We start from the raw sequence: 16,401 nt of genomic DNA on the forward strand, positions 1-16,401 counted from the left end.
ATCTGCACCCCCTTTCCTGTCATTGCTTTTATATGCACCCCATTCACTGTTTCCTGCCTTTCATCTGCACCCCCTCCCTTGCTCACTGGCTTTTTTCTGCACCCCAAAGACTGTTCCCTGGCTGTTATCTGCCCACCTTCCCTTCTCACTGGCTTTTTTTGCACCCCAAAGACCTGCCTTTTAACTGCACCCTGTTCACTGTTCCATGGCTTTTATATGCACCCCTTCGCTGCACCCTGGATTTTATATGCAGCAATGAATGTAGCAACCATAACGCCTGCCCGCCCCCCAAATATTACCAGCACCCCCTTCACTGCACCATGTCTTTCATCTGAATGTAGCAACCATAACGTTGCAGCAGGAGTGTGGGCTCAGTGCTGGGGATGTGCGGGCTCTGCTGAGGGTGTGCATCTGTAAAGAAAGAGACAGAGCCATATACTTACATACGCATGCTGCACGGAAGCCTCCTTTCGCTTTCTCCCGCAGCTCAAGCTCAGTCAGCTTCACTTCCGCGGTCCGCGATGGCTTCTGCGCAAGATAACGGCGATGACGTTGCCAACGTGATGACGCGGCGTCATCGATGATATCTAGCGCATGCGCAGTAGCCAATGCGGAGAAGCGAAGCGATGCTGCGGGAGAAAGGGGCTCTCTTCCGGGAGTCCGTGAGATATCCCAGAATTCCGGGAGTCTCACGGACATTCCGGGAGAGTCGGCAACCCTGATATTTAGTCTTTGGATTTTTGCAACCCAAGTGCATGATTTTGCATTTTTTGGCAATAAACTGTAGTTGCCATGCTCTTGACCATTCCTCTAATCTACCTAGATCATCAAACATTTGTTTTACCCCTCCTGGTGTGTCTACCCTGTTGCATACCTTTGTGTCATCTGCAAAAAGGCACAATTTACCCTCAATTCCATTTGCAATATCACCAATAAAGATATTTAAAAGCACTGGTCCAAGTACAGATCCCTGGGGTACTCCACTTGTAACCTTTCCTGCCTTTGACTGTACTCTAACAAAAACAGAAAAATAGAAAAGTCCCAAGGCGCAATCGATCCTTGCAGCCTCACTTTCAAATGGAGGACCACCCAGTAATCCTCACTCGCCAACTCTCCAGAACAAATAAGAAAGTGCAGGCGCTTGACTTGTATGCTCCGTGATGTGATTGTTTCTCACGTGAAAAATAAACAAAGAAGAAAATGTGTATCAGTGACACAAACTCGGGTACTTGTGTATTTTGGCAGCGCCCATCGCATCGCATACCATAACGCATGCGATGGTATGCGATGCGACGCGATTTTGTTCGATAGTGTACGATGGCATACAATTTTCAAATTGTATGCCATTGTAAATGGCATACAATGCCATACGATGCGATGCGATTAAACATTGTATAAGCACCCTAATGGGTGCTTACAATGTTAAATGCACCCCCACGCCACCCCCCCCCCCACTATAAACGTGAACCCGAAGCGTGGCGAGCGCAGCGAGCCCGCGAGGGGCGGCGGTACACGTCCTACGACCTTTTCATACCCCCACTCTCCACGTCGGCGTGGAGTTGAGAATAGAATGGTGTGGTGAGCGCAGCGAGCCACCGAGCCCGAAGCGTGGCGAGCAGACACGGATACCTGTGAAGCCCGCGAAGGGACGCGATTACCTGTGAAGGTATCCGCGTGCGCTCGCCATGCTTCGGGCTCGGTGGCTCGCTTATACGATTTAGGGTGCTTATACGATTTTTTATCGTATAGGGGGTAAAAATCGCGTCGCATCGCATGCCATCCGGTACATGGCATGCGATGCGATGCGTTCATCGTGCGATGCACATCAGGGGCGCCGCTATAATACACAAGTACCGAAACTCGTACCGAAACTCACTCTGCAGTGGAGTGGGACAGGTTGTAGCGGTTTCTTTAAAGGTTCACCACGGTGATGAATAAAAATATGTACCAAAATTAGATGTCAATAAGCTCAAATTGTGTAATTTGATTGTGTAATTTAAATTCTGTGAATTTTCTCGTTGTTGATGGATAGGCTTTACACATGGGACAATCGCCACATCTGTGGAATCCATTATTTCGGATCGACATAATACCCTTTTCCATATATGCACTGTTTACCAATTGATCCCTCAGATTAGATGCCCGTCTATATATGAATTTTGGTGTCTGTGGTAAAATATTCACTAGAATCGGATCCTCCAGCAGCAATCTCCAATTCTTTTTAATAATTTTTTTCTATTGACCTATGATAGGCATTATATTGCATGCTGAAGGCAATTGTATAACTTGTGTTCTCTGAGGGAATGGTTGGTTTATCCTTAGATCTGGTTTCCTCCATAGCTCCATCTAACAATGTAGTGTTGTAACCTTTATTCATGAATTTATTTCTCATCTTTATTGCACTGCTTTCAAAAGCAGCCTGGGGGAGTGTAAGAGGAGTGATAACAGGACCGACTCCACAAAGATACCTTGATAGGTGTATCTTATCTACATCCATAGTGAGTACGGTACGCAGTGTCCTTGTTCATTCCTGCTACTTTGATTGTCTGATGATTACTCTGGTATTTGAGTTAAAAAGATACGCTTGGAGACTCCTGAATTTTCAGTGAGTACGGTATGCATTTGAGCTTATTGACATCTAATTTTGGTACATATTTTTATTCATCACCGTGGTGAACCTATAAAGAAACCGCTACACACCTTTGACTGTACTCTGTTTACTACAACTCTGTTTTCTGTCCTGCAACCATACTCTTATCCATTCAAATATCTTAGAATCCAATCCCAAGCTTTCAAGTTCATTTAACAGTCTGTGATGTGGGACAGTGTCAAAAGCCTTACTAAAGTCTAGATAAGCTACATCTACAGCCCCACCTTGATCTATTACTTTAGTCACCCAGTCAAAAAAGTCAATAAGATTTGTTTGACATGATCTTCCCCCAGTAAACCCATGCTGATTCGGATCCTGTAAGTTGCTGGTTTTGAGATATTCTACAACTCTTTGTTTTAAGAGTGTTTCCATCAATTTCCCTACTACTGAGGCTCACTGCTCGATAGTTGCTTACCTCTTCCTTGCTTCTACTTTTGTGCAGTGGGACTACATTTGCTGTTTTCCAGTCCTCTGGGACTACTCCAGTAGCTAGTGACTGGATGAATAATTCTGATAATGGTTTTACCAGCTCCCCTTTAAGCTCTTTTAGTATCCTTAGATGTATCCCATCTGGCCCCATTGATTTATCCACTTTCAGTTTTGAGAGTTCTGTGAGGACTTTTTCCTCTGTAAATGTACTTGTCTCTCCCTCAGTTTTCTGACTATACTTGCAACTTAACTGTGGCCCCTTCCCCTCTCTTTCAGCAGTGAATACTGATCAGAAATAATTATTAATATGATCTGCTATTACATTGTCCCCCTCAAGAAAACTTCCACTCTCTGTCTTTAGTCTTATTATTCCACTTTTTGTTTTTCTCCTTTCAATTATATACCTAAAAAAAGTTTTGCTGGTTAAAGTTTTGATGGCAGCCCTGGCTGGAGGAGATCAATTACCGCATATGTGTAGGTGTTATACTGTACAATAAATAAACTGTATGAACCCCCAAACTGTGATTTATTACATGACCTGTGTTCTTGTTACTGTCACCCCAGATGTATCTCCATGTCGCTGAGCTGACAGGAAAGGCCTTTTCCCTGCAGACGCTACAGGTAAGTGACACTGACTGTGCTCGTTCTGGGCAATCAGACAGAACCCAGCAGATACCATGGGCACACACTGCCAGATGCCAATTATCGGATCAGTCAGGTATGCCAACCTTCTGATAATCTATGAACAATCGCAGACCATGCAATTCTTGGCCCGATCAGCAATAATGAAAGAATCAATCTGATAATCACATAATGGGCCTAATTCAGTCCTGATTGCTGCTGTTCGAATGTGCAGAATCCAGCAATCAGGGAGGTGCCAGCCCGCTATAGTGAGATCCCGCCTTGTGAATGATTGTGCCCGCTGTGGGCATACTGTAGATGTGTTACGGATAGTGAAAAATTGTCAGTCAAGCGAAAATGACCAGAATCCTTCGTTTGGCGCTAACCATCAAAAGATTTTTCTACTGGGCACCAGTCATCGCAGGCTCAAGGCAGCCAGAGACTTAATTACAGGCATTTCCGACCTCTTAGTTTGGATATATTTAAGTAAGGAGACATTTTAGGGTGATGGTGGTGTGGGGTGCGGTGCCCCTGGGCTGGTTTGGCTGGGTCGCTCTAGTGCGGCACACCCTTACATTCTATTAACACTTAGCATTTTTTTTTTCTCACTAACACTATGGGGGTTATACTGGTTCACTCACAAAGGCACAATCACTCTCTAATGGACAAAACCAAATGCACTGCAAGTGGGGCTTTTGTAACATGTGAAGAAAGAGTTAGATTTTGGTGGGGGGTGTACTTCAAACCGATATTGCAGTGTAAACATAAAGCAGTCACTATTTCCCCTGCACAGAAACAAAAGAAACTCACTAAAATCTAACTCTTTCTGCACATGTTACATTTGCCCCACCTGCAGTGCACATGGTTTTGTCCATTAGAGAGTGATTGTGCCTTTCCGAGTGAATCACCCCCCTATGGGTGAAATGTAATAGGGTGAGAGAATCAGAAAGTGAGAGATTTGGTAAGAAATCTCCAGGTTTTTTTTTTTTAAAGCGGCAATCATTTACACTGTAAAATCAAACTGATATTGCAATGTAAATGATTTCCGCTTTAAAAAAAACTTAACAAATGTCTCACTTTCTGAATTTCTCATCCTATTAAATTTTCCCCCATTTCTTTAATATTTTATGTATACTTCATGGTTTTCTTTTTTTTTTTTTTTTTTTCACTCTTTATATAGAGCGTCAGCTTCCTATCACATATTTATTAACACTATAGTATCTCACTGGTGTGCCGCACTAAGCTTTCTGGCTTATGCTGTTTTTTGGGGTGCTGCACCTAGATATAACGCTAGGGACCCCCAATATACAGAGAAGCCTTGACGTGGCTTGGGGGCATATCATACACCTGCGCAGGTATATGTAACCAATATCTCTGAATTCTATTATTATGTAGTGTTCTACACTGGTTACTATTACCACTCAGTGAGCTGGGGGAAACCAAGGATTTTCCTCTTATCCAGAATCATCCCTCCCTCTCATAGACCTGAGTGGTAATACTAAGCTAAATGAGCATCTACCTGGAGCTGATGTCACACACCCTCCCCTAAAATGTTTGGGGGCACCTGTGTTTTCTCTGACACTCCCAGAGGGGTTTATACTTAACATCCCCATTAAATGGCCAGTTACCACACCCAGATGCCTGCTTCCTGTCAATCACCTTTTGAACGGGCTAAAGTGGCAGGGTGCCTTCATTGGCAAGGCATTACGCGCGCGTGCATTGCAGCCCATATGCATGTAAGGTGTATCAATAATCAGCTGCTGTTCGTACAACAACGTCCAGGTGTGAATTAGGCCCAATGTGTGTCCGGCTGTATCCTGCAGAAATGTTCCTCTGGTATCTCCTGCCAGCGCTGACACTGTTCCTCTGATTCTGTAACAGCACCTGGTTCTCCTGCTGCGAGACTGGAATAATCCAAATAACTGCGGCAGAGAAGCTGCTCGGGACTATATTCAGCACGAGATGCAGGTAATCTTATCATAGTCTTATTTACATGGAAAAGTTGTGATTTGACCTGAATAAGAAACCTGCAAAAGCGTTTGATCTAAATCAGGGGTCCTCAAACTATTTGGCTCTGGGACCCCATCAGACAATAAAAATAATGACAGGACCCCAGAAAGTAACTGTAGAAGGTCATCACATCACCTGTGTAGGTACATGCACCATGGTGGAGGCAAAAAATGATGTGAGGAGTCTAAAATAATAGATAATTCAACAGATTTTTCAGATTTGGGACCCCATGCTGAGAAGGTTGGGACCCACTTTGGGGTCAGGACCCACAGTTTGAGAACCGCTGATCTAAATCAATATCTTCTGTTCCGGCAAGACACCTAAAGTTTCGCTTTTTAGATGAAAATAACGAAACTTCGATCCAGTTATAATTATGTCAGGATGTCTAATGCTGCTTTCACACTACAGAAACGGGTAATGACACGGTATTCTTACATGGGACTTTAAAACGGGTCTGAGCCTTAAGACCTTTCACATTGCAGGTGAAAATCGTTTTAAAAAGCATTTATTACCATTCCCTCATTCAACCCATTTAACCCCCAAGGGACACGTTTCAAGCCATAGAAATAGAGTCGTTCACACTGCCAAAAAAAAACTGCTCTGAAATGGGTAGGACACTGCTTTTTAACCGTTTAACTAATACCGGTATTTGTTAAACGGTTAGAGCATCCTGGAACTTTCACACCACAGCTCTAACCGTTTAAAAAGGCTAAAAAAACGGCAATTTACCATTCAAGTGTGAAAGGGGTATAAGGGTATAAGGGTGGTTTATTAATATGCTTTAGCATAGTAAACAAAGAGAGTACGAGCTTGTCCTAGTGCAAAGGTTTAGGTGCAGTATTATATACACTTCTGTTTAATGTCTTTACTTGTGGCAGTTTATTTTATACATGAATTGGTCTGAAAAACAGTTTTGCATCCCCTATTCAGGGAACATGATTGGGCTGCATTACAGCATTTAATTATGCAAAAAATGTGCAAATATAATATCAGTTAAATACGTTAAATTTCATTATGCTGTAATAAACAAATACATCTAATGTTTTGAAAAATAAATTCAAGAACATCCATACAAAAATTACAGGTTTCAAAGATGTTGCACATACAGTATTGTCTTATTGTATTTTATGTTGTGTTTTGAGTTCAGTTTTATACAGACAGCTTGTGATTGATGTCCACTATTATAAGACTGTTATATTGGGTCAGTAAGGACATACACAGGAAATAAAGTATTGCTGATCAATCCTGCCTAGTAATTAACACAGTGAGTGGCATATACTGTATATACTGCTGGACACCACAGATATAATGAATAACTCTCAATAGCATATCCAGTAGACTTTGTTGTTATTTTCAATACACACAATATATCTGATTTTAGAATTATGGCTTGACAGTTGCTGTGTCTAATTTGTGCATTGCATATGGGTGTGGTATGACCTGTCGACAGTGACCATGTTGACATTCAGTATGTCCTCATGGATATGTCAATATGATGAACTGTCAACAAACCATCCCTGGTTGAACAGTGGTCTCTTACCATTTCTCACTGGCAGCTCCAGCTTCTCAGTAGAGCTATAATACTGAGATACACATTCCAATGAGTATCTCTCCCCCATTGCCAAATTGCCCACCTTGGTCTTCTGGCACATGCTCCCAGCATAGGGGATGCAAAACTGTTTTCCAGACCAATTCATGTTTAAAATAAACTGCCACAATTGAAGTGTTTAGAATATTATAGCTAAATAACAGAGCGTAATGCAGTGATGGCTAACCTTGTCACTCCAGTTGTTGTTGAACTACACATCCCAGCATGCCTTGCATCAGTTTAAGCATGGCCAAATAGTAAAACTCTAGCAGGGCATGCTGGGATGTGCAGTTCAACAACAGCTGGAGTGTCAAGGTTAGCCATCACTGGCATAATGCATTGTTTGCCTAACTTACTTTAGCATTCAGTAAAGCGTTGGATATTAGAAGACACAGACGTAGACTATTCTATTAAGGGTTGTCACAGCGAGTGTTTGAGGATCCGTCTCAGGCGGTGGTCTCAGTAAGGACTGCACAGGGGACGCTTGTAACTTGGCTGGAAGGATGTAAGACCTATGCATATATCCCGACCGTGAGTTTGGCTGAACTCCTTGGCGAAGGCGCGGAGTCTAACTGCCCGGCGGTCTTCGCCATTGACCCCCGCAAGGGAGTTTGGACTTCGCTGCGTCCGGACAGCAGGTCGCGGCCTTTCGCCAGAAGTACTCACAGAAGGCCAGGTGCAACTGATACTGGATGTAGGTCGAGACACTGGAACTGGACGTTGGTCGAAACACTGGAACTGGGCGTTGGTCGAGACACTGGAACTGGACGTTGGTCGAAACACTGGAACTGGACGTAGGTTGAGGCAGGAGAAGGGAGAACAGAAATAGCCACCTGGGCGGATAACTTCGGGAGCAAACTGGAACACAAAGGGCCGACTTGGCAGGGTAACTTAGTATGCCGACTTGGTGCAGATAACTTGAACTGGGAATAACAGAACTGAAGATAGCCAACCTGGCTTCAGGGTGAATGGAACCAGGGGTAACGGAGTGTACAGGAGCGGGGCTAGAATGGGAGCACTGGATAGACAGGAAACAACCAGGGTCTGATTCAGAGGACTGGAGTGCTTTGCAGCTTCTGACAGTAGCTCAGAGCTGAGTGCATGCAACTTAGAAGTTGCACCAGGCACTCTGCAGCTGCTGGGATTTATGAACCCAGCAGCACAGGGATAGGTTAAGGCTGATTGACAGAGGGCATAAGAGCCCCACCCCCGTCATCAGCTGACTTAATCAAGATGGCGGTGCCCAGCCGTCGGAGCTGTTCCCGCAGCACGGGCACCACCGGACCTCTGGAGAGCCACTGAGCCCCTGCCACCCGTCAGACCTCCACCCCCGGCCAGACCCCCTGCAGCCACCAGGATCGGAGGGAGCGGTGCAGTGAGTAGCCGCATCTCCCGCCCACCGATTGACGGGCCATGACAAGGGCAAACAAAAGGGATTTACCCTGATTTTTTTGCGCCAAGTTTTTTTTCCCTGGTCACTTCAATTACAGAGCATCCTCTCCAAAAAAAAACACACTTTCGGGTGAAAACACGATATTCACAATTGTGACCATGAAAACGGGTCAGTTATCAGGGATTTTTTTCTCCTGCCAAAGTCAGTAACTGTAAACAAGGAAAGAGAAGAAACTCGGGTGGGGTGCACTCTTAATCCCCAATCTAAGTAGCTCAAATGCTCGAAAAAAGTTTTACATATATTTTTTATATTTTTTAATGCCAAGTGAAAAAATTAATTAATTAAATGAAAAAGAGTTTATTTAGAAAAAGTTTTTTAATGTGCTTTAATTACTTTAATAAAATCTAATGCTGCGCAAAAATTTTTGTGTCAGAGTAATTTTTATTAATTTTTTAAAAAATTTTAAACTATTTTGTATAATTATTTTATATACATACAAAATATATGCCTTTGTTTGCGAATGATTTTAAGCAATAATGATAGGGCTGGTATCAATAGTTGTTATAATAAATTAACCTGTGTGTACCACTATATTTGATTAATCTCAGCACCACCACTATAACGATGATGGGGCTGGATCAAAAATTGGTGCAATAATTGCCGTATGTGTACCACTATATGTGATCCATATAAGCACCAGCAATGTATAAAACTGACCTTCATAAATCCTTAATGCCTATACCATTTGGCATTATAGTTTTGTTCTCAATTTGGAACGCTGCCGGGTGAACAAGCTTTTGCGAAACGTGCGTCCCAGATCCCCAGATTGTCAGATGCGTTCACGTGTGCACACGTGACCGCAGGAGCGGCTTCCAGGCTGAAGCTTCAGAGACGAGACGAGTGCTCCTGGCGTCCCTGCATCACAGAGATCCAGGGCTGGTAACGTAGACCTCTCCCTGCAAGGCAGCCGTGCGCTGTCAGTGCCGGCTGAGCTTTGGCTATGGGACTTTGGTCTTTTCTTTTTCTTTTCACTTCATTCATTTAAAAACTGTAAATCGGAGAATTGACTGTCTCTTTATTGTAATAGAGTCTTTTGACTGTTGCATGAGATAATTGTGTCCAAATTTGTAGCACTCTCCAGTTGTAACATTTATTGGCTTAAATCGGCTGCACTCAGACTGGTTCTGGGTGTAATTTTGTACTGAGAATCGTTTAAACATTATATAATTATAACTGTACAAGCTAGTTTTGACACTTACAGGGATTGGCTGCTCTGCCCAGAGGCAGATACAGCCGATAATTGTGCATTAAATCAATTAATTGCACCTGTTCTTGACCACATAGTGCTTGTCCCAGTGCTTCAGTAAAAACAGAGAGTTTTCAGTGTAAATGTGTTTTTGTGAACATGACTTTAGTTCAGTGGTGACTGGCATGCATGTGGATGCGCATGAACATATAAGCAATGCCAACTGAGATATACTAATTGGTCTGTCTATCTTGGAGTGAGTTTTCTTGCTGCAAAACTGTGCCATTTATTTCTTTTTACAACTGTGTCTGTGAGCATTACCAGGCTAATTGGATAAGTTTTCATGTGAATACCACTAGACTAATTGGCTAAATTATTTACAACAATCAGTCAATCATAAAGTGAATTAATGCATGAGTGCAAATGTAAATAGTGTGTATATACTTTATTTGATTTATCATTTTTTATTTTGCTGACTAATGATTATAATCCTTATCTCATTCCAAATTGAGAACAAAACTATAATGCCAAATGGTATAGGCATTAAGGATTTATGAAGGTCAGTTTTATACATTGCTGGTGCTTATATGGATCACATATAGTGGTACACATACGGCAATTATTGCACCAATTTTTGATCCAGCCCCATCATCGTTATAGTGGTGGTGCTGAGATTAATCAAATATAGTGGTACACACAGGTTAATTTATTATAACAACTATTGATACCAGCCCTATCATTATTGCTTAAAATCATTCGCAAACAAAGGCATATATTTTGTATGTATATAAAATAATTATACAAAATAGTTTAAAAAATTTTAAAAAATTAATAAAAATTACTCTGACACAAAAAAAATTTTGCGCAGCATTAGATTTTATTAAAGTAATTAAAGCACATTAAAATACAAATAGACTTTGAAAAAAACTTTTTCTAAATAAACTCTTTTTCATTTAATTAATTAATTTTTTCACTTGGCATTAAAAAATATAAAAAAATATATGTAAAACTTTTTTCGAGCATTTGAGCTACTTAGATTGGGGATTAAGAGTGCACCCCACCCGAGTTTCTTCTCTCTCCTTGTTTATAATTAAACTCATTCTTGCTCGGGGGTGCACCACTGACCATCACTTTTCTTAAAGCTACGGCTTGCTGCATAGGCTGGTAGGTGATGTTAGCAATAAATTATTTTTTATTATAGTCAGTCTCTCTTCCCAATCTTCCTATCTCTTCCCAAAATTACTTCCAATCTTTCGTGCAGACCCCTCCCACCCAATTTCTTGTAAAGTCAGTAACTGCACTAGGACAAGGTTGTACTCTTTTTTTTTTTTTTTACTATTCTAAAGTAAATTAATGAACCACTTTAAGACGTCCTGACATAATTATAACTAGATCGGAGCTTCTTCATACATTTCGTTATTTTCATCTAAAAAGCGAAACTTCAGGTGTCTTGCCGGAACAGAAGATATTGACTTAGAGCAAAAAGCTCTTGCACGTTTCTTATTCAGGTCAAGTCACAACCTTTCCACACTAACCCCGATTTTGAATATTTACATTTCAACTTTTTCATTCCCCCAATATATATATATAATTTTATTTTTAATTTTTAATTCAGAGGCTAACTAGAAGTGGACAATATGGCAAGATATTGCCGACTCTAAATAGTCCATCAGTAAGCGGATTCCTGCTGCCTCACCCTGGAAAACAATTCCTGACATCATCCCTTGGGTGCCTGGCAGGTAAGACTCTAATGATACAACACTAGCTGGTTACATCCTTTGAGTTGTCTGTAACAGGGCCAAATTAAATCAGGGGCAAAAGGGGTCAGTACCCCTGGGCCCCCCTCTTTTTTTTAGCTAAAGGGAGGGTGCATGGGAGTGGGGTAGTGCTGCAGCTTCACCTGCAGCATTACTGGGAGTTGACTAAGTCCCATGACACTTTGAATAAGAAGGCAGAGGCTGAGACGTTTGTGCTGAGCTCTGATTGGTGGAGCTCATTACATGCTTCTCAGGCCCACGGAGGACAGCAGCAGCAGCCTAGTCATGGGAGGGTTTTTAACAAGAGGCAGCACTGGGACTGTGAGGTCTCCTACAGTCCTACAGAGTAAGGTGCAGAGGGACAAACACAGGCTTTCATGTGGTAAAAAACGCACTCTGACCGAACTCTTATCCAACCGAGTTAGTCAGAATTAGGGCCATAGTCTGCTGTCCTATATCCTAGAAAAAATACTAAACAATGCGCTATAATGGGAAACGCTTATTGTATTATTGTTAAAAAATACTCTAAAACCTGCGATCTCTTCTTTTTTTGAAAATCAGAGTAATTTCTGCTATATATCTCACCACCAGTAGAGGTCACTAGAACCTAGATTCAGCTAAATGTTATCGACTGTTTAAAGTAGACAATTATAGCACAAGATGTAGGGTCCCAATTATCAAATTATCAAAGAGGGAATGCCTTTAAAAATGCGATAAACGCCCGCTATCGGCATTTGTAAGTATCCATTCAATGTATTAAGCCACTACCGCATTGATTTCAGAGAAATCACCGGGGCATTTATTGCATGTGTTGTTTTACTGCAGTTCCCATCTTTTATCTGCTAATTGCCCAATTCCCTATGAAAGGGCAGCAAGCTCTTCCCCTGCTAAATAGTCACACACCCATCCTGTATTTGGGGGTAGTTCTGATATTTCTGGATCTGAGTTTTCCTAGAGCTTTACATGGAATCTAATGACTTGCAATTGGTTCACCACATTCTGCTGTAACTACGCCACACATCGCCCACTTTTCTGTCCACATCTTCAACTGCCATCGCTCGAACTTGCCAAGGCCCATGCAATGTGCAGGAGACTGGCCCAGCAATGGGTGGGTGTACGTGCCAATACTAATACTGGCAGCTGCGGCTGAGAATGGGAACACACTGAGTGGCATAAAGCAGTATGAATACTCACATTAGCAAAATGGCTGCCCTGGTGTGTTGCGTCCGACTCTTCCCTTATATAGGGTGGTCTCCCTCAGGCACCCCCCACCCCTGATTATTTGCAGCCCCTCTATAGCTGTAGCATTGTCCCCTTCTGTATCTGTGTGGCTTCTCCCCTGCACTCACTCTCATTATTTAGGCAGAGTTGAGAGTCAGACCAATGCTGCCTGGCATTCACCGGTGCATCTCAATGTGCTGCCACACTACCAGCCTCAGTCCTGGAGGTGAGTATTCAGGCAGTGAGAATAAGTGATGTCAGGCCTCCGTCTGTCTCTCCAGCCAATCACCACGTTTCTTTGTTCGCAGATATGGATGAAGATTTCAGGAGATATCTCATGTCATACATCTCCGACCTTCTGAGAGAGATTTGGCAGCACCGTAAAACTGAGACCAGTGGGAAGAAAATCACCTGTGCCCAAGTGGGAGAATATCTGACGGTCTGTATTATAGGCATGCTGGTCGGAGTTACATATAAGACAGTACTCAGGGCTTAAATGGGTTTTTAATAAACTAGAATATGAATTAGGAAATACATAAGAAAGGTGCCCACCGATCCCTACACACTGCCCGGTTGGCCGCAAGTCCCCGCAGGATGCCTGCCAGTCCTCACCTGCTGCCCAGCTTTCCCAGCTTTTTAGTTCCATCCTTCATTAACAGCGCTCCAGTGTGTACAGGTGATCTGTGCTGAGGGGGATATCCCTCCAGTATGTACAGGTGATCTGTGCTGAGGGGGATATCCCTCCAGTGTGTACAGGTGATCTGGGCTGAGGGGATATCCCTCCAGTGTGTACAGGTGATCTGTGCTGAGGGGATATCCCTCCAGTGTGTACAGGTGATCTGTGCTGAGGGGATATCCCTCCAGTGTGTACAGGTGATCTGGGCTGAGAGGATATCCCTCCAGTGTGTACAGGTGATCTGTGCTGAGGGGATATCCCTCCAGTGTGTGCAGGTGATCTGTGCTGAGGGGATATCCCTCCAGTGTGTACAGGTGATCTGTGCTGAGGGGATATCCCTCCAGTGTGTACAGGTGATCTATGCTGAGGGGATATCCCTCCAGTGTGTACATGTGATCTGTGCTGAGGAGATATCCCTCCAGTGTGTACAGGTGATCTGTGCTGAGGGGATATCCCTCCAGTGTGTGCAGGTGATCTGTGCTGAGGGGATATCCCTCCAGTGTGTACAGGTGATCTGTGCTGAGGGGATATCCCTCCAGTGTGTACAGGTGATCTATGCTGAGGGGATATCCCTCCAGTGTGTACATGTGATCTGTGCTGAGGAGATATCCCTCCAGTGTGTACAGGTGATCTGTGCTGAGGGGATATCCCTCCAGTGTGTACAGGTGATCTGGGCTGAGGGGATATCCCTCCAGTGTGTACAGGTGATCTGGGCTGAGGGGATATCCCTCCAGTGTGTACAGGTGATCTGGGCTGAGGGGATATCCCTCCAGTGTGTACAGATGATCTGTGCTGAGGGGATATCCCTCCAGTGTGTACAGGTGATCTGGGCTGAGGGGATATCCCTCCAGTGTGTACAGGTGATCTGTGCTGAGGGGATATCAGTTAAGTGTGTACAGGTGATCTGGGCTGAGGGGATATCCCTCCAGTGTGTACAGGTGATCTGTGCTGAGGGGATATCCCTCCAGTGTGTGCAGGTGATCTGGGCTGAGGGGATATCCCTCCAGTGTGTACAGGTGATCTGTGCTGACAGGATATCAGTCCAGTGTGTGCAGGTGATCTGTGCTGAGGGGATATCACTGCAGTGTGTACAGGTGATCTGGGCTGAGGGGATATCCCTCTAGTGTGTGCAGGTGATCTGTGCTTAGGGGAAATCCCTCCAGTGTGTACAGGTGATCTGTGCTGAGGGGATATCCCTCCAGTGTGTACAGGTGATCTGGGCTGAGGGGATATCGCTCCAGTGTGTACAGGTGATGTGGGCTGAGGGGATATTACTGCAGTGTGTACAGATGATCTGTGCTGAGGGGATATCCCTCCAGTGTGTACAGGTGATCTGTGCTGAGGGGATATCCCTCCAGTGTGTACAGGTGATCTGTGCTGAGGGGATATCCCTCCAGTGTGTGCAGGTGATCTGGGCTGAGGGGATATTACTGCAGTGTGTACAGGTGATCTGTGCTGAGCGTATATCCCTCCAGTGTGTACAGGTGATCTGTGCTGAGAGGATATCATTCCAGTGTGTACAGGTGACCTGGGCTGAGGGGATATCCCTCCAGTGTGTACAGGTGATCTGTGCTGAGGGGATATCCCTCCAGTGTGTACAGGTGATCCGGGCTGAGGGGATATCCCTCCAGTATGTGCAGGTGATCTGTACTGAGGGGATATCCCTCCAGTGTGTACAGGTAATCTGGGCTGAAGGACTATCACTGCAGTGTGTACAGGTGATCTGTGCTGTGGGGATATCCCTCCAGTGTGTACAGGTGATCTGTGCTGTGGGGATATCCCTCCAGTGTGTACAGGTGATCTGTGCTGAGGGGATATCCCTCCAGTGTGTACAGGTGATCTGGGCTGAGGGGATATCCCTCCAGTGTGTACAGGTGATCTGTGCTGAGGGGATATCCCTCCAGTGTGTACAGGTGATCTGGGCTGAGGGGATATCCCTCCAGTGTGTACAGGTGATCTGTGCTGAGGGGATATTCCTCCAGTGTGTACAGGTGATCTGGGCTGAGGGGATATCCCTCCAGTGTGTACAGGTGATCTGTGCTGAGGGGATATCAGTCCAGTGTGTACAGGTGATCTGGGCTGAGGGGATATCCCTCCAGTGTGTACAGGTGATCTGTGCTGAGGGGATATCCCTCCAGTGTGTGCAGGTGATCTGGGCTGAGGTGATATCCCTCCAGTGTGTACAGGTGATCTGTGCTGAGAGGATATCAGTCCAGTGTGTGCAGGTGATCTGTGCTGAGGGGATATCACTGCAGTGTGTACAGGTGATTTGGGCTGAGGGTATATCAGTCCAGTGTGTACAGGTGATCTGGGCTGAGGGGATATCAGTCCAGTGTGTACAGGTGATCTGGGCTGAGGGGATATCCCTCCAGTGTGTGCAGGTGATCTGTGCTGAGGGGATATTCCTCCAGTGTGTACAGGTGATCTGGGCTGAGGGGATATCCCTCCAGTGTGTACAGGTGATCTGGGCTGAGGGGATATCCTTCTAGTGTGTGCAGGTGATCTGTGCTGAGGGGAAATCCCTCCAGTGTGTACAGGTGATCTGTGCTGAGGGGATATCCCTCCAGTGTGTACAGGTGATCTGGGCTGAGGGGATATCGCTCCAGTGTGTACAGGTGATGTGGGCTGAGGGGATATTACAGCAGTGTGTACAGGTGATCTGTGCTGAGGAAATAGCCCTCCAGTGTGTACATGTGATCTGTGCTGAGGGGATATCCCTCCAGTGTGTACAGGTGATCTGGGCTGAGGGGATATCCCTCCAGTGTGTACATGTGATCTGTGCTGAGGGGAATCCCTCCAGTGTGTACAGG

At 44.4% G+C, this 16,401-nt stretch overlaps 1 protein-coding gene across 1 annotated transcript in view; it reads left to right on the top strand.

Annotated features, from left to right (window-relative positions):
* LOC146019756 (RING finger protein 112-like) overlaps positions 1-16,401 on the top strand; it is a 64,179-nt gene that overhangs the window by 24,602 nt on the left and 23,176 nt on the right. Inside the window, exons 6-9 of the mRNA XM_083152288.1 lie at positions 3,644-3,700; positions 5,582-5,668; positions 11,553-11,676; positions 13,224-13,354. Coding sequence (XP_083008414.1) covers positions 3,644-3,700; positions 5,582-5,668; positions 11,553-11,676; positions 13,224-13,354 — 399 coding nt within the window. The remainder of the gene's footprint in view (positions 1-3,643; positions 3,701-5,581; positions 5,669-11,552; positions 11,677-13,223; positions 13,355-16,401) is intronic.

This window comes from Crinia signifera, chromosome 7 (assembly GCF_055691185.1).
Source record: "Crinia signifera chromosome 7, ASM5569118v1, whole genome shotgun sequence".
In the NCBI taxonomy this organism is placed as follows: Eukaryota; Metazoa; Chordata; class Amphibia; order Anura; family Myobatrachidae; genus Crinia; species Crinia signifera.